At 42.9% G+C, this 26,037-nt stretch overlaps 1 protein-coding gene across 2 annotated transcripts in view; it reads left to right on the forward strand.

The window, feature by feature from the left end:
• SCMH1 (Scm polycomb group protein homolog 1) overlaps positions 1–26,037 on the forward strand; it is a 57,557-nt gene that overhangs the window by 24,634 nt on the left and 6,886 nt on the right. For both annotated transcript variants that reach the window (XM_077480976.1, XM_077480977.1), the window contains 8 exons: positions 6,612–6,846; positions 8,104–8,192; positions 15,256–15,499; positions 17,910–18,133; positions 19,849–19,975; positions 21,500–21,700; positions 23,068–23,250; positions 23,340–23,468. In XM_077480976.1, coding sequence (XP_077337102.1) covers positions 6,612–6,846; positions 8,104–8,192; positions 15,256–15,499; positions 17,910–18,133; positions 19,849–19,975; positions 21,500–21,700; positions 23,068–23,250; positions 23,340–23,468 — 1,432 coding nt within the window. The remainder of the gene's footprint in view (positions 1–6,611; positions 6,847–8,103; positions 8,193–15,255; positions 15,500–17,909; positions 18,134–19,848; positions 19,976–21,499; positions 21,701–23,067; positions 23,251–23,339; positions 23,469–26,037) is intronic.

Consider the following 26,037-nt stretch of genomic DNA (forward strand, 5'->3'; position numbering starts at 1 on the left):
GGATGGCCTAGCATCAAGAAGGGCAGCAAAGAAGCCACTTCTCTCCAGGAAAAACATCAGGGACAGACCGATATTCTGCAAAAGGTACAGAGATTGGACTTCTGAGAACTGGGGTAAAGTCATTTTCTCTGATGAATCCTCTTTCCGCTTGTTTGGGGCATCCGGAAAAAGCCTTGTCCAGACAAGAAAAGGTGAGCGCTACCATCAGTCCCATGTCATGCCAACAGTAAAGCATCCTGAGACCATTCATGTGTGGGGTTTCTTCTTAGACAAGGGAGTGGGCTCGCTCACAATTTTAATATGCGAACACAGGGAAAATGGCACTGTTCAGAAAAAATACACCTGCACTCCATACACTCAGTGCACACAATAAATGTAATCAGCCCACAACTATGTGTAAAAGTAATATCTCTTTAACTAAAGTGCTAGTGCGTAATCTAAACAATCAAAAAAGAGATAAAGTGCAAAAAAGCATATAAAAAACTATGGTATGTGAATAGAAAAAAATCTATTAAATCAATACTATATAAATAAATACGTCTTCCTACAGTGCACAGAAATTCATGGAATATAAAAATAAAAGGTGTCTAAAAATTACTTAAAATTACTGTAAACTTCCACCCACAAATATAATAATAAAGTGCAAATGAGATAATGAAACTATCCAGAATAAATAAATAGATAAATAAAAGGTACCTAAAAATTACTCAAAATTACTATAAACTTCCACCCACAAATATAATAATAATAAAGTGCAAATGAGATAATGAAGCTATACAAAATAGATAAATCAAGTGTTCAAAAATATGAGAGTCAAAATATTAATAGAAAAAAATAAAAAATATATATAAAAAATGATACCAAAAATATAAATAAATATCTTCCAACCACAGTCCACAGTGAAAAAATTAGCAAAAATAGCAAGGGGAAAAAAGTGACTGTTCAGTGCTCCCCCCTTTCTTCAGCTCTCCCCTCTTGCGTATGCACTCACCAGAGCGCCTCACCCCAGATGGGGTAACACGCATATATAATCCTAATTCCGTAGGCGGTGTTCCTCCAATATGGGTATCTATAGGGTCAGATGTAAATGGTACCTCCAATCGTTATATCTCTCCACAAACAAAGAAGTGTCGGCAGCAGATGATCCTTGCACCCATTAATGTGTCAGCAAAGGTCAGCCAGTTTATTAGGTAATCCTGTTCAATTGCTTGATAACACAATATGCTAATCAGCCAATCACCTTCCAGCAACTCGGTGCATCTGGACGTGGAGAAGATGACCTGCTGGTAAACTTGTGGCTCAAGGTGTGAGAGAACTTGACCAAACTGACAAACGGCAGAAAAAACGAAATTGCATATGTGTGTCGAAAGTTGTGGGATACACATATATCATGTGGTCTATAGTAGATACCACTGGTATATAGTAGTCATGTATAGGTATTTTAGTATAAATCACACACAGCGGTAAGTGGTCACAAATTTCCACTAAAAGTGTGTTCAATTTTAAATACGATTTAACAGCCGGGGTAACTGGCGCTACCTATTTAGCACGAACACGTATTAATTCTCAATACTGAAAAAGATGTATTTTTAGAGGAAAAAGTCAAAAAATGCCAGAAAATCCAATAAAAACGACCGATTTCACTACTAATAGTTTTCATATATCCAATTCTAACCAAATAAAGATAATTACTCCATCCGGAGGGCAATAAATCCTTTAGAACCCACTTATTTCAGTCCAAACCAAAAGGAACACAAAAAACAGCTTCTGCCAGAATCGTGTGCAGTCGCACAGGTTGCCTAATGCGACTCAGACACGGCCGTGGTAAATATGATTGTTTATAACCTTATTTTGAAGACTCAATGTAATCCCGAAACAAACCATACATAAATCCTGTGGGAATGAAACTAAATAACGAAAGATAGTACTTAGTGCGATTTTTCCTTAAAGTCGCATCAGTGCTAAAGTGTAGTTATACCAACATTCTATCAGCTAAGATAATGGTTGTAAAAATGCAACTCAATTAATATATGTGAAAAATGAGTATGACAAAAGTGCAAGTAGGAAAAACAAAAAGTATATAAAGAAACAGCAAATTATATAACACAGCTCGTACACAAAGTCACAGGACCTAAAAAAAAAAAATATATATATATATATATGTGTGTGTGTGTACTTAAAAATACACCTGTGAGAAAATTTTTAAAAAAAATATATATAATAATGACACTCAAAATATAAAAATAAAATTACTAAAAATAAAAAAATAAAAATAAAAGTGAAGGTATAGTGTCCAATTATCCAAAAAATCTTCAATAGTGCAAATCCAACTGAAAATGTTCATAAAGTGACTTTAGTGCTTCTTGTGCAATCTTCAAAGTGACTTCCGTGCTCCCCCACAAGGTACCACACTCACCAGAAGAATACACCCCTGCAGGGGTAATTCGCCTTTAAACCAAATCTGACGGTATCCAGCTCCTTGACCCCGTGTATTTCGTGATCATTCGTATCCAAAGGGAGATTCCAATTATATCCTCATAGGAAAGAAATTATAGTCTCCATAGTGTAATCCGTATAAAAAACACAATTTATTTCCACAAAAATTACAAAAACAAAAAACAAATTTCATATAATAAGAAAAAAATGTGGAAACACAATCCACCAAGAGATCCGCTTTACATAGACTCCATAGATTATTGATCCAATTCTCCGGTAGCAGTCCAGAAAAACAAAAAATAAAAAATATAGTATTAAAATCAAACTATGGAAAAACACGCTAATGACTCTCTGTCCCAGGAAAAACAAAAAAAACAGTATCAGATATAACAATCGCTCCAAGGCGATGTCCCGGGATTGATCCTGTTTAGTTAGATAGCTCTAATATTTGTAAGTCCCCTTTAGTATGGAGCCCTTTTTAGCGCGAATTCCAAATGAACAACGGGTACCGTTCGGTGGATACGCAGCGTGCGCTCCAACTGCGTTCCAACCACCATAGGCGACCCGGAAATGACGTGGTAAGCGTAACTCCGTCGAACGCGTTTCGTCATTGACGTCTTCAGCGGCGGTCAATTTTGCCTAAACACAGCTATAAATAAAGAATGGTACAAAAACACCTCCAGAGAGAAACTTCTCCCAACCATCCAAGAACAGCTTGGTGATGAACAATGCCTTTTCCAGCATGATGGCGTAGCACCTTGTCATAAGGCAAAAGTGATAACTAAGTGATTTGTGGAACAAAACATCACAACTTTGTGTCCATGGCCAGGAAACTCCCCAAACCTTAATCCCATTGAGAACTTGTGATCAATCCCCAAGAGGCAGGTGAACAAATAAAATCTGACATTGTATTGCTTATGCAGTTTGCAGTCAACACTGCAAATATTGACTCTGCATAAACTTCATGTAATTGTCAAAAAAAGCCTTTGACACTTGAAATGCTTGTAATTCTACTTCAGTATACCATAGTAACATCGCTCCAGAAGGTTTTACCCCCTTAGTGGCCAGGCCATTATTTCCTATTTAGCACTGTGCTACTTTAACTGGCAATTGCTCGTTCATGCAACACTGTACACAAATTAAAATTATAATTTTTTCAAACAAATAGAGCTTTTGGTGGTATTTGATCACCACTGGGTTTTTTTTTTATGTAAATCTAAGAATACCAAAATGTAAAAAAATGCTATTTTCTACTTTCTGTTATAAAAGCTATCCAATGAGAGCTGCCTAAATGTAGGGCAAAATGTATTCTACAACATGTCTTTGGTAAAAGAAAATCTCAATAAGTGTATATTAATTGGTTTGTGTGAAAGTTATAGCATCTACAAACTGTGGTATATGTATTTTAAAATTGATCAATTCTGATGTACTGATGACCTATCTCATTTCTTAAAATGCCAGGACAGTACAAATACCCACTAATCTACGCATTTTTGGAAAGTAGACAGACAGAGGTATTTAGTACCAGACAGAGGTATTTAGTAAGCGGCATTGCAAGGTTCTTGAAGTTTTTGGCACAGTTTTTTTGAAAAATGAACTTAAGGCCTGATTCACACCTAATGCGTTTTTTGGTGCTTTTTGCAGAATCGCACTACAGTCCTATGTGACACGTTTACATCCTATGCTTTTTCAGAAAGGGTCAGTGACTTACTATTTTACATGCAAAGCTGTTCTTTTTTTGGTTCCATAGCCTGGAGAAGCTGCAGAAAAGCATGTAGTGCATTTTTGCCGTGATTTCATTGTGCTTTTTTCACGATTTGCCAGGGATTTTGCCACGATTTGCGTTTTTTAATCAAATTGGCCACAAAAAAGCATAAAAACCGCAGATTGCGATAAAAACACACTACATGCTTTTCTGCAGATTCTCCATTGAAGTCTATGGAAGCAAAAAAACAGCACAGTTTTGCATGTTAAAAAAAATCACTGACCCTTGCCATCAGCAGCTGAAAAAAGCATAGATATGAATGTGTCCCATAGGAAACAATGTTAAAAGGACTGTACTGCGTTTCTGCAAAAAGCACCAAAAAAAATGCATAGGTGTGAATCGGGCCTCAATAAAATGTTTTTTTTTTTTTTGGTTTTGCATCCTATAACCAGTGCAGTAAAGCATCATTACATGACAGGTGTGGCGATGATCAGGAATCATCGCCACACCAGTGACATTATGTTTTTAACCACTTGCTTACTGGGCACTTAAACCCCCCTCAGTCCCAGACCAATTTTCAGCTTTCAGCGCTGATGCACTTTGAATGACAATTGCGCGGGCATACAACACTGTACCCAAATGAAATTTTTATCATTTTTTTCCCACAAATAGAGCTTTCTTTTGGTGGTATTTAGTTACAGCTCGGAGTTTTATTTTTTGCTAAACAAACAAAAAAAGATGCAAAAAAAAAAAAAAATCATGTTTTAATAGTTTGTTATAAAATTTTGCAAACGGGTCATTTTTCTCCTTCATTGAAGTGCGCTGATTAGGCGGCACTGATAGGCTGCATTGGTGGGCACTGATGGGCTGCATTGGTGGGCACTGATGGGCTGCATTGGTGGGCACTGATGGGCTGCATTGGTGGGCACTGATGGGCTGCATTGGTGGGCACTGATAGGCTGCACTGGTGGGCACTGATAGGCATAGTCAAGGCGGCACTAATAGGCACAGATAAGGCGGCACTGATGGGCAAAGATGGGCACAGATAAGATGGCACGGATGGGTGGCACGGATGGGTGGCACGGATGGGTGGCACGGATGGGCACTGATAGGTACCACTGATGGGCACTGATAGGTGGCACTGCTGGGCACTGATGGGCGGCACTGCTGGGCGGCATTGCTGGGCACTGATGGGCGGCACTGGGGTGCAGCACCTTTGAGGCAGATTGTGGGCACTGTGGGTGGCACTGCTGGGTGGCACTGTGGGCACTGCTGGGTAGCACTGTGGGCACTGCTGGGTGGCACTGTGGGCACTGCTGGGGGGCACTAAATTTTTATTAGGGTGGCACTGCAGGGGGCAGGTGGGCACTGGCAGGGGGCAGGTGGGCACTTGCATTGCTGGCCGTGATTGGGACTGATGTCCAGATCACGGCCGCCGGTGATCGGCTTTTTTTTTTTCCTCCTCGCGCTGTCAGCGCGAGGAGGAATACTAGCCGATTACTGGCTCCGTTATGTCACCTGATCAGCTGTCATTGGCTGACAGCTGATCACATGATAAGGGGTCGGGATCGACCCCTTGCACGGATCGGTGATCAGGCGAGTCTCATGGACTCGCCGATCACAGGGCGCGCGCAGGCCGCTCGTACACGGGACGACGTCAATAGACGTAGTCCCGGAAAAGGATATCCGCGCTGTAGCCGTCAATTGACTATAGCGCGGATCTCAAGTGGTTAACCTTCTTTTTAATGAATGGGTTTAATTCATAACAGCTGTGATTTCTTTTGTGATGCTGTGATTAACCTAAAACTATCACATGGTACAGGGTGCTGTGATTGGCCCAGATATCATGTATAGTTGTGGGCTAATCACAACATCACAATACTAAGCACAGCTGTTATGAAGGATAACCTGGCTGCTGCAATCTGCTGTTACCAGTGGATATAGAGGTCACGGCAGCATGTATGCATGTGCTGGGCGATGTACAGGTAAGTGGCCTGGCCTGTAGCCTCCACCTGCTCACGGTAAAACTACTGTGGGCAGGTGGCAAGTGGTCTGAGCTTCAGTCAGATGTGCGAAAATTAGACACTCGCCTGCCCAAGGATTTAGAGTTGTCCTCACTCAATACAACTTCCTTCACTGGTCTTCAGTCCCCGACACCAGCATTTTAACTGTGGGCAGCTGTCTGTGACTCCTAGTGGCCTCACAGCCGGCTGCCCACTGCACATCTGCAAGCTGTGCTATGTGACTGGACCCACAGCCTTCTGGGACCTGTGATAGGTCCCAGCAGCTTGGGGGCAGGGAGACGGGAGGAGAACTTTCCTTTGGATTGCCTGCCCACCTCCTCAAAAAAATACAATCCAAATGTGGACGAGGAGAGGAGGAGGAAGCATGCAACTTCAGCTTTTGGTTGAATTTCCGCTAAACACGTTGGCTTATATTGACCAAACATATTTTTCTCACCTTTTACCAGTCTGGTTCTCCACCCTCCAATGATTACAAGATTGGAATGAAGCTGGAGGCTCAGGACCCTAGGAACACAACCTCCACTTGCATTGCCTCTGTGGTGGGCCTCACGGGAGCTCGGCTGAGACTGCGCCTTGATGGAAGTGATAACAAAAATGACTTCTGGAGACTGGTGGATTCATCAGAGATTCAGCCCATTGGCACTTGTGAAAAGAGTGGGGGCATGTTACAGCCACCCCTGGGTATGTATTTCCTACTTTCATAAAACAAAAAACAAACATCTGTTCATACTACAGCTAGCAAGAATATAACTCTGAACAGTGAAGGTTGCAGTAAAAACTGCAAATAAAAAACAACCTGTAAGTCAAACACAACTAAATACACAGTGGAAAGACATATATGTAAACAGTTTTACCTGCTATAGGATTTGCAGTTCTTTGCCACCTATGCTGCAGTGAGGCAATAAAACCTGTGCTTGGATAATGAAAGAGCAGCAACACAGGTCATCTCTGTGCTCTCCCCATCTGTAAGCATATTTCCAGTGTTAGACTGATATCATTATGCAAAGCAGAAGAGACCTTTTGTTCTCTTCCTCCCAGTGATTGCTGCTGTATAGGGGATTGAAAGAGGCTGGTATGAAGTCAGTCAGGTATTTATGCTAGTTTTATTTAATAAAACATTTATTTATTTTTTGTAATAAACATATAACTTGATTCAATTATGTTTTTGAGGCCCGTTTCACACTAGTACGATGCCATACATTGCATGTGCACATCACATGCGATGTCTGTGCGATGCGATTTCAGCCATGCAAACTGTATGGCTGAAATCACATTGCATTCACACCAAAATGGCGCAAGACCCTTTTTTTTGCCCGCACTGGAATCGGATTGCAGCCATGCGATCCGAATCCTGCACCATTTTACAGTTCGCACTGTGCTCTGGGGGTGTCGTTAACTTTAGATTTACACTCGCAGCGTTTTGCAGATCTCAGTGTGAACCACTGTGCGATTCAGGTGCAATGCGGGAACCCGCACTGTATTCGCAGGGTTCTCACATCAGACTAGTGTGAACCAGGCCTAAACCTACTTGGAGTTCAGTTTTAAAGGGTTAGTTGACCTTTAATGACTATGCATTATAGCGTATTCAGTACAATTTAATATACAGTGCTCTGTTTTGTAAAAGAATGGTTGCATTTTAAGCTGAATATTCTATTGCCCCCTCCTCATTCCGGCAGATGATAAGATGTACTAAGCATTGGATGCATGGCCCCAGAAACTTAAAAATTAGCATAAGGCTTTGTTCCCTACCCACACATGCGCAGTCTGTTGTCCCCACTCAGTTTTCTGCAAGGGCTAAGTGCAGTTTAAGGCAGCTAGAGTTAAAAATGTATTCAATGTCCTCATTAAAGTGCTGGAATATGTGGTGTTAATATAAACAAATAAAATAAGCGATAGCATAGATAATCTGTGACATGGTGTTTTTTTTTTTCTTTGTAGGTTTTAGGCTTAATGCCTCCTCATGGCCAATGTTCCTCTTGAAGACTTTAAACGGGGCTGAAATGGCACCTGCTAAAATATTCCACAAGGTACAGATAAAATGCAGTCTTTGACTTTTTCTATGAGTTCTGCAACTCCATTTCAATGCTACTTTTGGCATTCTTTTTTTTTAAGAATGAGCTGGCTTTTGGCATTCTTTTTGTTTTTAAGAATGATCTGGCTTTTTTGGGGGAGCCAACATGAGAGAAAGGCATACACTATAATTTCTCTTATATTCATGGACCGACACAGCTCCTCTCTGTAACAAATGGGTTGTTGGCCTTATCACTAGGAGAGTACTAGGCATAGTTGTAATACAACACTCAGAACTCTTAGTTCCGCCCAGAGGGTGGTCCCTTGGGTAACAACCCTCCCGTCTGCAGACAGACCTCAGTTTTATTTTGCCTAGTGAAGGAGAAGGACCTAGGAACCCTGCGGGCCCATCGGTCCGTGCTTTTTTTATGCAGAAGCTTGGCTTTTTTGCGCAAGATGAATGATCCTGTGATCTTCTATCAACAGCCGGCTGGGTGACAGGCTGGATACCCTTATCCTTATAGTCTCCCCAGTCCAGCCATCGAGCGTGTGCAGGTCGCAGCTACTGCTCGGCAGGCCACAACGACACCTCAGCTCCAGAGGTGGTCGGTGAGCTTTTATGCTCCAGGGCATACGTATGACCGGGCTACTGATGTCTGCGTCACAGTATGCTGGGCCAGCAGCTAACCCTGTACTGATCAGTGAGTAGTTCTGCAATGGAATGACTCCCAGCTCTTCATTCCCTGGGAGATCAATTCGGGGGTCCCTCACCTCCCTCTATTCGGATGCTGCATGTGGCTGCTGAGCGGTGTATGTGTGCATATACAGGGGATCTCTTTGGGCTGTCACTTGAGATGGGGGGCTGGCTAGCTGGGGGTGTCCTGGGTCCTGTGTGTTATGCTCCTAGAAGGTGCCTGTGAGGGTCTGCTGTGGTCTGGTGCGGCGCTGTGTCTCTCCTATCATTTTTTCTTTCTGTACCTCATGGAGCTGCTGACGGCCATTTTAGGTGTGGGCGAGGGCAGCATGGCTTCCTGGGCTTCAGCGGCCATTTTCCAAGTGATCTATTCAGGACACTGGCAGCCATTTTCTGGAAGCCTGAACACGTTTTCAGTGTTCTCTAGCAGCAGCATGGCTCATGTGCTCTCACAGCCATTTTCCCTGTGTTTCCTGTCTGTGTACTGGACGCTAGGCGGCCATTTTATTGAAGCCTGCGCACACTTCTAGAACGTTTTAGCGCTCATTCTGGCGGCTGCCACCGACACAGCTTTTGTTTATTCTGCACTTGGGAGCACTCAGGGACTACAGGCACTACTTGTGGACAGCATAGAACTCCTCAGGGTGGTGAGTCTGGCGGGAAAGAGACCCTTAGTCAGCGGCAGCAAGGACGGTGGGACTGTCACTGTCCTAAGTCCCCTACGGGTGGCAGACAGAGTAGGATCAGCAAGGCTTCAGAAACTGGTGTTTCTTCCCCCGAAATCCAGGCAATTGCAACCGGGTCACCTGCGGACTGCGCAGTGCCCATGGACACCCTGACGGCGGTCCTCAATTTGTTCGTTGCCAAGATGGAGGCGGTGCGTGGGAAAAAAGGTGCAGTAAAGAGGCCCCTGCCCCCCCCCCCCGTATAGCTCTGACGCAGACTCTGGTCCTGCTGAGGCTGGTGACCCCTGTTCTGTCTTGTCAGATGACGCTGACCAGGACCGTTCGGACAGTGAGGATGAGTCCCCGTCCGGGTCCAGCACTTATCACAGCTGTGCATGATACCCTGAAGATTCAGGAGCCAGCGGATCCCTCTGCTGATGTACTGTACTGATTATTTTGACAAGTTCATTTACAAGGAATGGGGTCGCCCGCAACTGACCTTTTCAGTCCCCAAATACATGGTGGTGCGTTACCCTTTTGAGGAGAGCCTTCTCAAAAAATGGTCGGCTCCTCCAGTCGTGGACCCCCCAGTATCCAGGTTAAATAAAGTAACCACGATCCCAGTTGAGGGGACTCCTGCATTCAAGGATCCCAGGGACAGGAAGGCCGAGGCAGTGGCTCGTTCCTTGTTTACGGTGGTGGGGTCAGCCATGTGACCTGTACTGGTATCCACACTGGTGTCGCAGACACTGACTGAGTGGGCAAAACTTTTGCACCGTGAATTGGGAGAGCAACAGGCTTCTCCTGTCTGTGTGGAACTAGCAGACCAACTAGTGCAAGGTCTTAAGTACGTCTGTGACGCGGCCCTGGATACTCTCCCTCTGCTATCCAGGGCTTTAGTGTCAGCTGTGGTGCTGGGGCGCCTCATTTGGCTAAAATGCTGGTCTGCTGACCAGGCATCCAAAAAAGCCCTGCCGGATCTTCCCTTCCTTGGCGACCGGCTTTTTGGAGCCTCATTAGATGACATTATTAAAAATGCCACCGGTGGTAAGAGTACTCTACTCCCACAGGCCAGGAAGGCTAAGGAGCCACGCCGTAGGCAAGGGCCCTCCTTTTCCGCTCGCAAACGGCTTTTTCGTCCGCCCGGAGCTTCGACAAAACATCCCCAGCCCGACAGGACGTCCACGGACGGTCAGAAACATCCCTGGAACCGCAAGCCTGCGAATAAAAGTGCTACCGCATGAAGGTTTGCCCCCACCCATGTCTCGGGTGGGGGGTCACCTTCGGGAGTTTGCAGCCCGGTGGTCCTCCCGGTTATCCGACCAATGGGTCTGCGATCTGATTTCCACAGGCTAAAAGATAGAGTTTCTCTCTTGGCCACCAAACAGATACTTCCCCTCCAGCATACCCATATCCCCGGCTTGCCGAGAGGCCCTCTTGGGGGTGGTAAGGGATTTGTGCCTCTCCACATGGTCGATGAGACTGCAAGGGCGTCCGATCAGGATCCAGTCAGACAATGCCACGGCCGTGGCATACGTCAATCGCCAAGGGGGAACAAGAGGCTCAGCCGCTGCACAGGAGGTCGCTCACATACTTTGGTGGGCAGAGCGACACGTACCGGCCCTGTCGGCTATTTACTTCCCGGGAGTGGAGAACTGGTAGGCGGACTATTTGAGTCGACAGATGCTGGACCCAGGGGAATGGGCATTGCATCCGGAGACATTCAGGATTCTGTGCCTTAGGTGGGGCACACCAGACGTGGATCTGCTGGCCTCCCATCTCAATCGGGTGCCAAGTTTCGTGTCCAGGACAAGAGATCCATGGGCCGACATGCCAGGTGCGCTGGTGGCTCCGTGGGATCAGTACCAGCTGATCTACGCCTTTCCTCCACTGAAACTGTTACCACGTCTGCTTCGCACAGTGGAAGCCGAGGGGATCCCAGTGATATTGGTTGCCCCAGATTGGCCTCAGGGTCCCTGGTACACAGACCTAGTGCGTCTGGTGGCAGACCCTCCCTGGCGACTGCCGCTGCGAGAGGACCTTCTGTCTCAAGGTCCGATTCTCCATCCTGCTTTACCATCTCTGGCTTTAACGGCATGGCTATTGAGAACCAGGTGTTGAGGAACCGGGGTCTGTCGGACTCGGTGATCCCAACTATGTTGAGAGCATGGAAATCTTCTTCTCGGAAGATATATCATCGTACCTGGAAGGCCCTGCGTTCCTTTTCTATATCCAGGATCCTGCTGTTTCTTCAGCAAAGAGTAGACCAGAAATTGGCATTAAGCACCATTAAAAGGCAAATTTCAGCCTTAGCTGTCTTTTTTCAGTGACCCCTGGCATCTCACTCCTTAGTGAGTACCTTCGTTCAGGGGGTGCGACATGTAGTCCCTCCGGTGCGTCCACCATTACCCCCTTTTGAACTGAACCTGGTGTTGTCGGTGCTTCAAAAACCGCCATTTGAAAATTTCAGGAAGATTCCCCTGTTGACGCTTTCCCAGAAAGTGGTCTTCCTAGTGGCCATCACATCGGCCAGGAGGGTTTTTGGAACTGGTAAGTCGCCCTATCTGGTTATCCACAAGGATAAGGTGGTGTTGCGTCCACAACCGCCTTTTCTACCAAAAGTGGTCTCGGCTTTTCATATCAATGAGGACATTGTATAACCATGTATGTATAACCATCTCTGCGTACTAAGCCGAAGCACCCTAAGGAGGTGGCCCTTCACCCTCTGAAAGTGTATTTGTCTGCCACTGCTCCCTTTTGGAAGACTCACGCCTCACGCCTTGAAGGGGCAGGTGCAGGGTCACGGCCCACTCCACAAGGGCAATCGAAACGTCTTGGGCCTTCTGACACCAAGCGTCTGTTGCTCAGGTGTGTAAAGCGGCGACCTGGTTGTCTGTCCACACGTTTACCAAGTTCTACAAGGTAGACGTCAATGCATCACCTGATGCCTGTTTTGGCAGAAAAGTTTTGCAGGTGGCCGTGTAGTTACAATTGAATATGCAAGGTATATTTTCTGTTTTTCCCTGGTTTTTCGATAAAAACACAGTATTGTTATGTTAATGCACTGTTGCATTATTTCCTGCAGTTTGGTGCGGTTTTGGGGTAATCACTCCTGTTGAGGATACCCTGATTTTTGTGATGTTTTTTGTGGGTAAAGTTTCACTAGTTCCCACTTGCCATGGTGAATGAAGTTTTTTGTGCTGTTTTCCCACCCCTCGTTTGGCACTGCTTGGGGATGTCCAATTTGTTACAGAGAGGAGCTGTGTCGGTCGGTGAATATAAGAGAAAATAGGATTTTTTTTGTACTCGCCGTAAAATCCTTTTCTCTGTAATTCACCGACCAACACAGCACCCGCCCCTCCTTTTATCTTTACGTTATACTGTTTGTTGACGTACTGAGGTCTGATGTGTCTGCAGATGGGAGGGTTGTTACCCAAGGGACCGCCCCCCCCTGGGCGGAACTGCGAGTTCTGAGTGTTGTATTACAACTATGCCTAGTATTCTCCTAGTGATAAGGCTAATAACCCATTTTTTACAGAGAGGAGCTGTGTCGGTCGGTGAATTACAGAGAAAAGGATTTTAGGGTGAGTACAAAAAATCCTATTTTTTCATTGCTGCTTTTATTGTCATTCATTTAGTATTTGACATCTTTTTAAAATGTATATAATGCATTTGTTGATCAACGCATGCCAGTGCATCTGGTATGAAATTAACCTTAAAGCATTTTTGTCATCCATTGGGGTACACAAGAAAATGTTAAACATTGTTATATTGCTGTCTACGGGAGGATTGGACACTGGCACACACAAAAAAATGTAGGCCAACCCCCCCCCCCCCCCCCCCCAACTACCAGGCCTCTGTTTTTTTTACTAGTGTCCTAGGAAGATGGACAACTTTTTTCAGCTCTCTCGGTTTCTTGCAATCTTTTTCCTCCTTAGGTCAGGGCTCCTCTCTGCACATCTGCTGGTGTTTCCCCACCACTTGCAGCTATTCTTCAGTCTTCCTCCTCAACCTGGCTCTTGGACCATACCACATTCAGAACCTGTTTTGTTGTGGTTGGAAATTACCCTCCTCAGGCACAAGTTTTGGTTAAATTATCTATGGAGCAATTTCCAGGTCTAGAGCTGCTGGTATGGCCTCTATGCTTGCCTTTTCTCTGAAATCTCACATATTGAGTAGGCTATTCAGGTAGGACTCCCTCATTTTTTGTTGGTTGCTGTGCGTCATTATTTCTTCATTTCCTTTTGTCTTTTACCCTATCAAAGAAAGCATTGATGTCATTCTGCTGGATGGTGGTCACACATACACTTTGCTCTCTCTGTCCCACCATACAGCATCAAGGAAGCACCTTGATAAGGGACATCTGTCCTAAAAAAACAAAACAAAAAAAACAAGCTGTGCAGCTTTTGACTAGGGTTGCACTGATACCGTTTTTTTATTCAGTGAGTACGAGTATCGATACTTTCAGTCAAGTACTCGCCGATACCGAGTGCTAATACTTTGTGGTGCGATTTGTGTCAATACAAAAAAAATTGGTGCACATTGCACTGCAAAGATCCGCATGCAATTTCTGTGTGTGTCACACAAAATTCAGCAGAGGGAGCTGTTCTAGTAAGAAGGTAGTGGCAGATTAGAACTTCAAAGCAGCAATCATTTATTGGAAAACTGAACAGACTGATGACATTAGGTACATCAATTACAAGGCTGTGCAGGGAGATGATAGTGAAGTGCTGTGACTCACAGGTTCCGTAGTTTACTCTGCTTAGCCTGGTGGAATGAATGCCTCTAACCCCTGAGCTCCTGGGGAGGGTGGTGAGCCCAATGGACTTCAGATCGATGGAAGCATGGCCAGTGCACCTGAAAATGACAGCTGCCATCAGGGCTCGTCATTGCCGGGGGGAAACGGCAGGAGCGGGCAGAAGTGCTTCACTATGGAGACCGCACTGTGCTGGCAACCGAGGATGTCCATCGATCTTGCATCCATTGTGCTTAAAATATTATTTTTGTACTCCCTATAACACAGTTTTCTTGGAGTCTATGGAGGGGCACAGGTCTGCCCTTCTTTGTTTATATTCATGCTCCTGGTACTGCTTGGCTACAAAACTGAGACATGCTGGTAGTAGCATGCCCTGTACACGCGTTCGGACTTTGCAACGGAAAATGTGCGATCAGATTGTGTGTTCTGATCTGACTTTTTCTGTCGGAATTTCCGACACACAAAGTTTGAGATCTGGATCTAAAATGTTCCAATAACAAAATCCGATCGTTTAAATTCCGACCGTGTGTAGACAATTCCGACGCACAAAGTGCCACGCATGCTCAGAATAAATTACGAGACGAAAGCTATTGGCTACTGGCCTCTTTATAGTCCCGCTGTATGTGTTTTACGTCACCTTGTTCTGAACGATCGGATTTTATGACAACTTTGTGCGACCGTGTGTATGCAAAAAAAGTTTGGGCCAAAATCCGTCGGAAAAAATCCAATGGATTTTGTCATTGGAATGTCCAACCGTGTGTACAAGGCAGGAGAGATTATATCCTGGGTTGTCCTACAGTCTTTTCTTTGTTTTTCAGTATCCAATCCTCCCATAGAAGGCAAATTAGCCAAAGTTGAGATTTTCTCTGTCCTTCAATACATTTTTTTTTGCTATTTACATGGTGGGAAACGGAACTTTAATAATTTTTGTTTTAAACCATTTATCTGAATGTTTGGTTTTACAGGAGCCTCCTGCACCAGCCCAGAACCATTTTGAGGTAGGGATGAAACTGGAGGCTGTGGACAGGAAAAATCCACATTTTATTTGCCCAGCTACCATTGGGGAGGTAAGGGGCAGCGAAATTCTTGTGACCTTCGATGGCTGGAGAGGAGCATTCGATTACTGGTGTCGATACGACTCCCGGGACATCTTTCCTGTAGGATGGTGTTCCTTAACTGGGGACAACTTGCAGCCTCCAGGAACTAAAGGTATGGAATCTTCAATCAGTAGATAAGTGGCCAGGCTTATATGCTTTAGTGTATAGTTGTATATAAATACTTTGCTACATGAAGTTTTTATTTTATTTATTATGAACGTGAATATATAAAAAAAAAAAAACAGTAGTACAAGAGGAGCACTGGAGATAAACAGCTTATAGGCTAGAAAACTATTATTTAGTAATATAGGACATAATAGCACAGTACACATTTCTGAGGCCATATTTACACACATCTGGATTTGTGACAGCATGGCATAAGTCTGGAGTGGCCATAATTTAGAGTCTGTAGCCTGTTCCATTTTTTTTTAAATCTGTAAATCAAAAAAGAGAAGTGTTTTGAAAAGTAAATTTTTTTACTAAGAGGCATACATTTTTTTTATACCATCTTGGCTGTATATAATTGTACATCCATGTAGCCTAAGAATCATTCATATCAGCCCACACATGGTATGCTTATATAATGTAGTGTGTGTTTTGTAGGGGTAGTTCAGTGCATTGTTACAATGCTTCACACTGTTTACTTTTTAAACTTTATTTAAAAATTACAAAAATACATTTAAAAAAACCCACTTTATTGGAGTTTATGCATTGCAGCATGTCATGATACACTGCAGTACAATAAAATGCAGTACATTGCATATGTTGCACTGTGTAAAAATGTAGTTACGCTACATTTTTATGTAGTGCATACCCATACACATGTATTATGGGAATAGATCACATAGAGCATGATTATTTTCTGTGTGCCCTTGTGTCGAGCCTATGTTGATGCAGATTAACCCACTTGTGTTAACAAGCTCTAAGGTGCAACCTTAGTAAAATCTTGCTTTAAAAGTGTTACTAAACCCACAACCATAAAATCAGTGTGTGTATGCAGTAAAGCATGCTTTTTGTACTCACTGTGGAACCTAAGGGGTTAATCCTCTACTTTGTGTAAAAAAAGCTGTTCGATCCTTTGTTCTCTGATCCTCCCCTTCTTCCACTGTCTCCAAAAAAAATAACCTGATATTTACAGAGCCAGGGGACAAGCTGCACATGTTCAGTTTGGTATGTATTGCTAGAGAGTTTTTTTTCTTGGTGAAGTGCATGTGAACAGCACAGGGCCAATTGGCACTGTCCAGACAGAGGGTCAGGGGTCCTATATTCTCATTGGGCAATCATGGGAGAATGAAAACTCCTACACGCTTTAACCAGACACACAAAGAAGTCATATACTGCTGATGAGACAAGGTATTTACTAAAATAATTTAATTTCCATGTTCTGTGTACTGTGGGAGACCAGATATGGTGAATGCAGGGTCCTGGGTTTAGTAACACTTTAATGTAAAGTCTTTTGGAAACTGGTTGATTTTACCATCTGTGAAGAAGAGTAGTTATACGTGAGGACAGCACTGTTCACTGCACTGCAGGAAACCTTCTCATGGCTTTATTATAGTTCTAAGCGTGTTTGCAAAGCTTTGCACTGTTGTGACTCTCCAGCCAACCTTTCTTTTTGGTGGTATACCTTTAGCAAGATCATAGCATTATACAGTTACTTTATAAATTGGCCAGTTTCGTTTTTATGTTACTCCTCAATTAACTGGCTGTTTCAATACCAGTAGCCTTAGAATTATTTTACTTACACAGCTTGTGTGTTTAGTGAAGTGTCTAATGAGCATGCACTAAGGAAAGGATAAGGGAGGCTGTTATGCGTTAAATGAAAAGAAATCATCGGCCAGCCTTTGGATGTACTTGCTCATTTCTCTTACCTGCAAAGAGTGCTGACCTAGCCTAGGGAGCATGAGCATCTGTAGAAATGCAGGAGATGCCGCATTTGATGTATTTAGATAAGCAGAATCCTGTGTCCGAAAAGAGGAAGAAGGAAATTTGAACCATCTAGATTGCTGATGACCCTTTAAGATCCCAGTAAATCTCTCAGGGAGGGCTCAAAAAAGCATAGCATCTGCCTAACTTAGCTATACAAAAGGAGATACGTGTTAAAAATTGACATTTTCTGTAATATGAAATGACCAGAGCTAATTGTGAGAAATGTCCATAATATATAAAATATCAGTATAAATATCTAGGACAGCATCAACCAAATACATGACTAGGACATTACAATGCAAGTTATCAAATAAGAGAAAGCATCTTTGAGTGACACTTTATTGGGTTATTGTTTGTGGTAACACACAAACCAAGTGGTGTCAGTATATTTTACATTTCTGCAGTGTCCAGTACTCCTTTTTGTTTTGATCTGCTTTCTTTATAATAAGTTTTTATTTTTTTATTATTATTTTCTTCTTTTTTTCTGCCCTTCCTGAGTCTACTTGTTAATACATTTTTATTCAACCTTTCTTCATATTTTTTTTATACCCAGAAGCATATCAAAGGATTTTTGTGTCTCTCCTTCTACTTAGTGGCTATACCAAAAAGCCCGGCTCCAGCTGCAGGTCTGGCCTCCGGTATTTTGAGAGGTCCCAGAAGCTTAGTTTCAGGCGTGCCTGGTCGAAAGCGTCGAAAGCCAGGGAGGAAGAAGGGGCAGGTGCCAAAGGTTCTCGCCCATCAGTTGACAGGGCAACCACCCAACCTTAACGAACCTTTCCGTTTCCCTAAGAAGAGGGGTCCCAAACCAGGAAGCAAGGTATATATTTTTCTGTATGCTTAAAGTGTATAGCTCTAACCTATAAAACGTCCAGGGATTGAACATTTGTATGAAGAACAGATTTCCACTAATGATTGATCTGTGAATTGAATTGAGGTGACTTTAATGCATCTACACTTACCTCTGTGCTTTTTAGTTCACAAATACTCCACTGCAAAGTGCTGTTCTGGCACATTTCTGTTTTGTTCTTCCCGCTTTGCCATTCACTTTTATATATAATCAGGTATCTAGATGTGAGAGTTTAATATTTCATAAAGTCTAGTACACACGGGCCGAATGTTGGGTGGCATTGGCCAGTTCAGTAGAAACTGGCTGATATTCAGCCCATGTGTAGTGCATGACTGAAAAAGATCTGCTGAGTGTTCCTGGCAGGGGGGCGGATGTCAGAACATAATAGAACAGCAGGGGAGATTGCTGTACTAACTTTAGACAGTTGGCACAGCAGCTCCTCCTAAGCTGTAAGTTTTTATTTTTTTTAATTTTTTTTTTGTTTTTTGTTTTTTGTTTTTTTCAGCCCAGCTGGGTTGAACAAAAGAGAACTGCTAGTGTGTACTAGGCTTAACAGTAGAGATTCAGGCGTGTTTGAAATCCCACATGCTTAATCCCGCCAGGAAGCCGACACTGCACACCGCTAATCACAGGCAGTGGGACATTTCCTAGTCCACAGCTGCACAGATCGGGAAATGTCTCGCTGCATGTGATTAGCGCTGTGCAGTGTCGGCTTCCTGGTGGAATCAGGCATGTGGGATTTTGAACACGGCTGTGCCCATCTGTACGTAACAGTATGGAGACTGAAAATCAGTGAGCAATGGCTCAATGTGTGGGGCATAGAGGAAGTGCACATAATACCCTTACATTTACTTTGACTTTTTTCATTAATAGAAAGCATAGGTTTATGCATATATCTGAGGAACAATGCCATTTACAATAATTCACACAATTAGCGGTTTGAGTCTTAAAGCCCATTTCCACTTGGGCACTGTAGCAATGTGCACAAAAACAAATGGGCTATATTATTAAACAAACAGGAAGCGCAATCCATAGAATAGTTAAACCTTTATTACAAAAAAGATATATAAACCATTGCACTCACATGTCATGTGGAAAAGTACAGCATCGGGCTCCCAGCTCTGTGGTGTGTAGTGCCAGTGGAAAATCCTCCATCTGTGAGTGCTGCAAGTGTACCAAGCTGTGCTGGCTATAAGCAGTGTGTCTTACTGATCCTCCATTACAAGTAGTAGTATAGTTTCAGCTTGGAGATTCCTTCCATTACTATGACCAGCTGCTGGTGATACCACTACTGATGGCAGCACATCTACTGTAAATGCGGTGCCATTCATTGTGAATGGCACCTCAACAGCTTGTACAGCAGAGCCCAATGCACTGCAGTGCACCCAAGCACATATATCATGCGGTGTAATGCACTGCATTGTTAAAAAAAAAAATGGTCCTGCATTTTTTTTTTCATCTGTCCTACTGAGTTGCAGGCCATTCATAATGAGTGGGCTTCCTTAACACAGAGCATGTTAGGGCATACCATAGCTCTCATTAACGCACCACAGCGGATCACTCTAATGTGAATTGGCTTTTAATGTTTCTAGAAGAAATAGATGGATATTGTATTTGAAATGATCGGATAACAATAGTAAAATAGTTCTTACTGATTAATTTAACAAATGCATATTGTTTCTTAGAGGAAGCCTCGTGTTTTGCTGAACCAGGTTCCTACTTCTCCGACAAATAGTACACCAGAACCAGACACCAGCACTGTACCACAGGATGCTGCCACCATTCCATGTGCTGCCATGCAAGCACCTACAGGTAAATAGAGAATTGTTCATCTATACTGAAGATGAAAAGTATTTAATGTACTTCTAACATTTTAAGCGCAAAATAACAGGTGTTGCTGATAGCCCATTTCCCTCTGCTGCTATTTACTTTTCTCAGTAACGCTGCAGATGAGAAGCAGCGGTGGCATATGTTTATAGTGCTGCTTCCTGCCATCAACCCAAAAAGTACGTTTCTAGTAGTTAGGGTGCATTAAGGTGAAAAAACACGAAGGTTTACAACACCTTTAAATAGGATTGGTCCAGCACAGAACCCTGAGGGACCCCACTACTCACCCCTCATTCTTTATGAGGCCAATATGGGTTGTCCTCCCTTTTTTACTGTTTACATACATAAAGAATTTCTTGGGATTTTTTTTTGCTTTCCTCCGCTATGTGTCTTTCGTTTCTATCTTAGCCGCCCTAATTGCACCCTTACATTTCTTGTTGCGTTCTTTATAAAGTCTGAATGCTGATGATAATCCCTCTTTGAAGGCCTTCTCCTTTGCTTTTATATTCATTTCTACATTGGAGTTTAGCCATCCAGTACTTTTGTTCTCTCTTTAAAATGTATTATCCAATGGGATGCATTGGTTAATGCCCTTATTTTCACCTCCTTCCTTCCACTTTTCAGTTCTCAGCGCTGTAACATTTTCAATGACAATTGTGCGGTCATGCAACACTCTACCTAAATTACATTTTTATCATTTTTTTCCACCCAAATAGAGCTTTCTTTTGGTGGTATTTGATCACCTCTGCTTTTTTTTTTTTTTGCGCTATAAACAAAAGAAGAGCGACAAGTTTGAAAAAAATACAATATTTTTTACTTTTTGCTTTAAAGAATATGGCAAATAAAAAAAAAAAAATTATCTCAGTTTAGGCCGATATGTATTCTTCTACATATTTTTGGTAAAAAAAAATTGCAATAAGCATATATTGATTGGTTTGCGCAAAAGTTATAGCGCCTACAAATGGGGGATAGATTTATGGCATTTGTATTATTATTTTTTTTACTAGTAATGGCAGCGATCGTGACTGTGACATTGCGGCGGACATATCGGACAATTTGGACACTATTTTGGGACCATTGGCATTTATACAGCGATCAGTGCTATAAATATGCACTGATTACTGTCGAAATGTCACTGGCAGGGAAGGGGTTAACACAAGGGGCGATCAAGGGGTTAAATGTGTTACCTAGGAAGTGATTCTAACTGTGGGGGGAGGGTACTGACTTGGGGAGGAGACCGATCGGTGTTCCTATTTACTAGGAATACACGATTGGTCTCTTCTCCCCTGACAGGACATGGATCTGTGTGTTTACACACACAGATCTATGTTCCTGCTCTGTAACGAGCGACCGCGAGTGTCGGCGGACATCGTGACCGCGAGTGTCCGGCGGACATCGTGACCGCCATGCGCGTTCATTGGCTCCTCGGTGATGTGGCGCATATGCTTTAAAAACAAAAAAGTATACTTTTGTTTACAATATGCTTAACTTGTGTTTTCTTGTCTTTAGTTTGCATTTACCTAAACAAAAATGGAGATTGTGGCCCTCACCTTGACCGAAAGAAAGTACAGCACCTTCCAGACCACTTTGGACCTGCCCGGGCATCTGTTGTTCTCCAGCAAGCTGTACAGGCCTGCATAGACTGCGCATACCACCAGAAAACAGTCTTTAGCTTTCTCAAGCAAGGTCATGGTGGGGAGGTTATATCTGGTGAGAGCTGTTTGTTGTTTCCACAGAATACTTAAGTAATGTAAGACCATTGCAAACTGCTTGATTCCAAAATAAATGCCTTCATAAATTCAAAAGAGGTAAAAGTTTTCTGTTGTAAAATAACTGTAATGAATATGTATAGATTAAGTATAATATTTTCAAAAAGATATCGTATTATGATAAAATAAAGAATATGGTGAAAATAATCCATGCACCTTAAGAAGGTTAACATTTAAAGTGAACCTGAACTTCTTGTAAAGGAGTCCATGCAACATTAGCCAGCAATTTTTAGTTTTACTTTGTTACTATGGCCTGACTTTAAAAGGTAGATTCTGCCTAAGCCAAGAGGGGGCACTGCAAGATGCTGTTACTATCTTTATTTGAAGAAAAGTTTCCTCTGTGCCCCCTCTGATTTAGCTTCACTTTAATACTGGTGCCTTAGTTAAGCCGGCCATATATGGAGCGATTTATTTCCTGAAACCATCAGTGTTGATGAGGGGAATCCCTTCTGTGATGTGACTGTATTCTCCCAGCAGGGGGAGCCATCCCCGCTGGCGGAACACAGTGATCATTGCTAAGTGATTATTGCTAGTGGCTAGAATAGCCAGTATCAATAATTGCATATAAAATCCAACCTTCTGGTTGTACCCAAGTTGATCGATCCATCAACTTGGGTACATTTAGCCTGCCCATGCATGGTTCAAATCAAGTCGAGTCTGAACCAGCTGATATTCGAGCCGTCTATGGTGGGCTTTTCCCTGACTTTATCACTAAGCCCCAACACCTGCCATCCCCCTGTCCAATGACACTGTCTCAGTGGTTAATCTTATTGACCTGGGGGATGGCGGTTGACTTAGCAATGATTCGGGGGAAAGCGAGGCATCGTTAAGAAAGGGAAACTAAATCAGAGCAGCTTTAAAGAAGCTTTTATAACAAAAATAAAATAAAAGGAACAATTTGTGGTGTCTTCCATCAGGCAGGAATTTACTGTTTAAAATGCAGTACACATTCACTCTGTTTTATATTGTTTGTTATTACCTTCAGACACATTCCTTTGGCTGGGTAGCCAGTGCAATTAAACATTTACACCTGGGTTTTCGTTTTTAGTTCTCTCAGGATTGTGAGATTGGTCTAACTGGCTCCTAAACACTGAGTGGTTCTCAAATGTGTAGTTAGTGATGAGAATAAGACGTGGATGGTAGTCGTTAATCTCTGTAATTTGCTTTTAACTAGTCTCCAGCACTTTAAGACCAACTATTGTAAATCTTTGTCCACCCATGGTGATGAGCATTGCCTCTTATTGAATGTAATGGACCCATGTTGGTACTTGTATTTTTAGTGCTGAATTAGTATCTTTATTTTTTTAGCGGTATTTGAGAGGGAACAACATACACTGAACCTTCCAGCGGTAAACAGTATTGGTTATGTCCTTCGTTTTCTGGAGAAACTTTGTCGGAATCTACATAGCGACAACCTGTTTGGTAACCAGCCCTTTACCCAGAATACTTCACAGCAATCAGGGTCATATGAGAATGAGAGATATCTGCCAGGTAAGGCTACAGTGGTCTTTTCTTAAGGGACATATTTATGCCTTACAACACTTACAGTGACACCCAGTTTCCTTTTCCCCTTTCTGCAGAAAGGTGTAACTCTGAAGGCAGTATTCATGGACCAGGAAGAGGCGCAAAGAGATATTCTCATGAGACCCCTCCGTACAATGCCCCACTGTGTCCCAAAATACCAAAGAATGACTGCCATGCATCAGAAGGTAAGTCTTTCTGCAATGTCTTTTTTTTTATTTTAGTTTTTTTGAAGGATCTTCTTTAGCAGAAGCGTTCAATTGTTTTCACCAAGGAGACTGTGACTATGGAACTTCGTCAGTTTTTGTTCTTCAAGCCCAATAAAAAATAGAGCCCAAATGGAATAAATGTGATGCATTTTTGGCTCTAAAATTATTTGGGGCCTAGATTCAATACCAATGTGAATAATGGCAGCAATTTGGAATTAGATTTGTCAACTGGCACATAGGGAAAAGGTTCACTAACTAAAAAAACAAAAAAAAACTCCCAAAACAGTCCACGTGGCTGATCGCATAGTAAAGAGCCAACATGATTGGCTCTTTACCCCAATTTGTGATCAGCTGTGTCCGAGAGCTACAGCGATCACAGATCACTGCTGATTCGTGTTGCAGGGAGGTGCGCAAACATGGGAGGACATCATATAATGGCCTCCCAGGAAAGTGCGGGTGCGCTGTAGCCATCATTTGGCTATAGTATGGTCACAAAGGGGTTAAAAGAACTCAAATTTCAGATCTCTTCACAAGGTGGCTGGTGAAATGGTTACACTGGGTAACTGACTATCTTTACTGCTGCCCCATAGATTGAAAAGCATGACCTTTTCTTAAAGGACACAGGATGAAGTGTTCAGATACATTGGTACTGCGGTCTTCAGGAGATTGGACACTGGCAAACAAGCTGAAAAAGGACATTTCAGTATATCCCCTGCTCACTCCTAGTATGCCTAGTTGTATGTTAGTGTTCTAGGAGATTGGCTGTCTTTTCTAAGACCCCTCCCATTGCTGCCATTCCTCCTAATCCCAGGAAATAATATGTTTCCTGTATTGAGAAAGCATAATGAATTTATAGCTGAAGTATAATTTGCATATATTTTGCCTTCCTTGATTCCTCTTCCTCTAGCAGCAACATGCCAATTAAATAGAAAAAAAACATTGATTTTGTTGTATACCCTATTGGGAGATACCTAGGCGACCTTCTGTTGAGAAAACAGCATGGGCTTTGTTGGATAACATCTGATTTCCAGATGTCAGTGATTCAGTTGAATCCAGAATCTTCAAAAAAAAAACTGTGCTGGAATTGTTTCATATTCAAGTCTTTAGGTCCTGGAAGTTTTCTGGATTTGCAAGAGAGTTATGGGTCAGTGGGTAACACTTTTTGAGGAAGCCCTTCTTGTCTAGTCTCACCACTATGCTCTGTTGTCGTGGGGCAGGCAAAGTCCATGAGAAGACTGATCACTCTGCCCCTGGGAATGAAGCACTTCCTTGTCTGGTGAATCAACGTTTCCAGCTCTAGATTCGGGTTATTCCTTCCTTCTCACCTTTTGCCAGATGCTGTCATTGGATGCCAGTCTGTTCATTGCAGTCTTGATCTAAAAATAACTAATTGTCGCCTGGTCTGCATCCTGGAGTTACAGAAGATTTTTTTTTTCATAATCATTTCATTGGATCATTCCCTTGGATGATCACCTGAACAGGATCCAGTTGGACAAGGCCACAGTGATGACATGGACCTGTTGCAGCAAAAAAAACTTGGTTTGGATCCTGGTCTGGGCAGAGGTTCACTTTTTAGCAATGTTTGCCATGTTCATCTCAAGTGCAGACAGACCTCCTTAAACTGGACCTAGGGGAGCAGCCCACATATCCAGATGCAATCTCTAGGGCCTGCAGAATGTAGACCTCCTGATATTGTGGTCCAGTGTTTCCTTAGGAACCTTTTATTTGTGTCCGGTGGACACGTTACTGTCATAAATGGCATCCATTCATTATTTACTATTGTGATCACATGGTATACAAGAATAATTGGGATTGGAGGGATCGTGGGTATGGCAAGCATTGGCCTTGAAATCCAAATGAAGAACAAAAAACACCTGGTGCAGTCCGCTCCAGTGCAGCCTACTCCCAGTTGTGTGCTGCTGTCTGGCTTAAGGTAAGTCAGTATGTATGACAGCTAGACCACCAGTATCTATGGGCAGTATGTGCCAAACATACAGAACGCTCTATTATGGGTATTATGTATTATGATCGTCTATTCACAATCGCATTAATACTATATTATAATCATTGTTGATTTGTACTATTTTATCATGTTGTTATAATCAAATATATATATTTTTTACATACATTTTGGTCCGCCTGTCAAAAAAATCCATGAGCGGTTTTACCGTGCTATATGCATCAGGTGTTTTTTGTTCAGGGATACAGGATTAATCACAGCAGCCCTGTACTATGTGATGGCTGTGGCCAATCACAATAGTAAACCAGTGCAAACCAGAGTCGTGAATGAAGGCCATTCATGACACTTAAAATGATTGCTGTTACACTGTATAGTGCATGGGTCTTCAAACTATGGCCCTCCAGTTGTTCAGGAACTACAATTCCCATCATGCCTAGTCATGTCTGTGAATGTCAGAGTTTTACAATGCCTCATGGGATGTGTAGTTTCGCAAAAGCTGGAGGGCCGTTGTTTGAGGATCCCTGGTATAGTGTAACAAGCAATCACAATGTAAAAAAAGAATACAAATTGGGTCACCTTCCTAGAGTA

This window comes from Lithobates pipiens, unplaced genomic scaffold, assembly GCF_037356315.1.
Source record: "Lithobates pipiens isolate NorthernLeopardFrog02 unplaced genomic scaffold, aLitPip1_a1.2 Scaffold_16, whole genome shotgun sequence".
Taxonomy (NCBI): Eukaryota; Metazoa; Chordata; class Amphibia; order Anura; family Ranidae; genus Lithobates; species Lithobates pipiens.